This window comes from Myotis brandtii, unplaced genomic scaffold (assembly GCF_000412655.1).
Source record: "Myotis brandtii unplaced genomic scaffold, ASM41265v1 scaffold403, whole genome shotgun sequence".
NCBI lineage: Eukaryota > Metazoa > Chordata > Mammalia > Chiroptera > Vespertilionidae > Myotis > Myotis brandtii.
This window is the reverse complement of record NW_005365474.1, coordinates 112126-112831: the sequence shown is the minus strand read 5'-3', so window position 1 is coordinate 112831 and position 706 is coordinate 112126. Positions and strand designations below refer to the sequence as shown.

The window sequence follows — 706 nt, the reverse complement described above, 5'->3', positions numbered from 1 at the left end:
GCTGCCCTGTCCCCGCGGGAGCCCCGCTCACTTGTTGGTGGTCCCGTAACTGTCCAGGGCACAGGAGATGGAGACGACGCAGATCAGGAGCGGGGACCCTGCGGAGACCAGAGAGGGCGCCCCATGAGCCCGCGCCCCCGGCTCTCACTCCTTCGTCCATTTATTCGTTTTATGCCCGATTCACACAGAGAACCACGGGCAGGGTGCGGACGCAGAGCAGCCCCGTCCTCCAAGAACCTACGGTTTAAATGAGGAGATAACAGCCCGGCCGGCGTGGCTCAGGGGCTGAGCGTCGACCTAGGAACCAGGAGGTCAGGGTTCGATTCCCGCTCAGGGCACAGGCCCGGGTTGCGGCTCCATCCCCAGTGTGGGGCGTGCAGGAGGCAGCCGGTCCATGATTCTCTCTCATCGTTGATGTTTCTCTCTCTCTCTCCCTCTCCCTCTCCCTTCCTCTCTAAAGTTAATAAAAATATATTTAAAACGAAGAAAAAACATTAAAAAAGAAAAAAAACAGATAAAAAAAGAGAACACCCATAGAGGTCAGAAACGGGAACAAGTGGTTCCCAGGATGTCAGACCTTGGCTCCGATTTGGCCAACATGGTTCTCCTCCGACCTTGGCCTCTTCCAGGTGCAGAGAAGGCCAGGAACCCCGTCCCATCCCACCCCATCCCATCCCATCCCATCCTGCCCTCCCAGCCGCTCACC

The 706-nt window shown here is 57.5% G+C and overlaps 1 protein-coding gene across 1 annotated transcript in view; it reads right to left on the bottom strand.

The window, feature by feature from the left end:
* The window catches only part of ADGRD1 (adhesion G protein-coupled receptor D1), a gene marked incomplete at its 5' end in the record, with an annotated part of 49489 nt that overhangs the window by 16124 nt on the left and 32659 nt on the right, over positions 1–706 (bottom strand). The window contains one exon of the mRNA XM_014545347.1: positions 32–98. Coding sequence (XP_014400833.1) covers positions 32–98 — 67 coding nt within the window. The remainder of the gene's footprint in view (positions 1–31; positions 99–706) is intronic.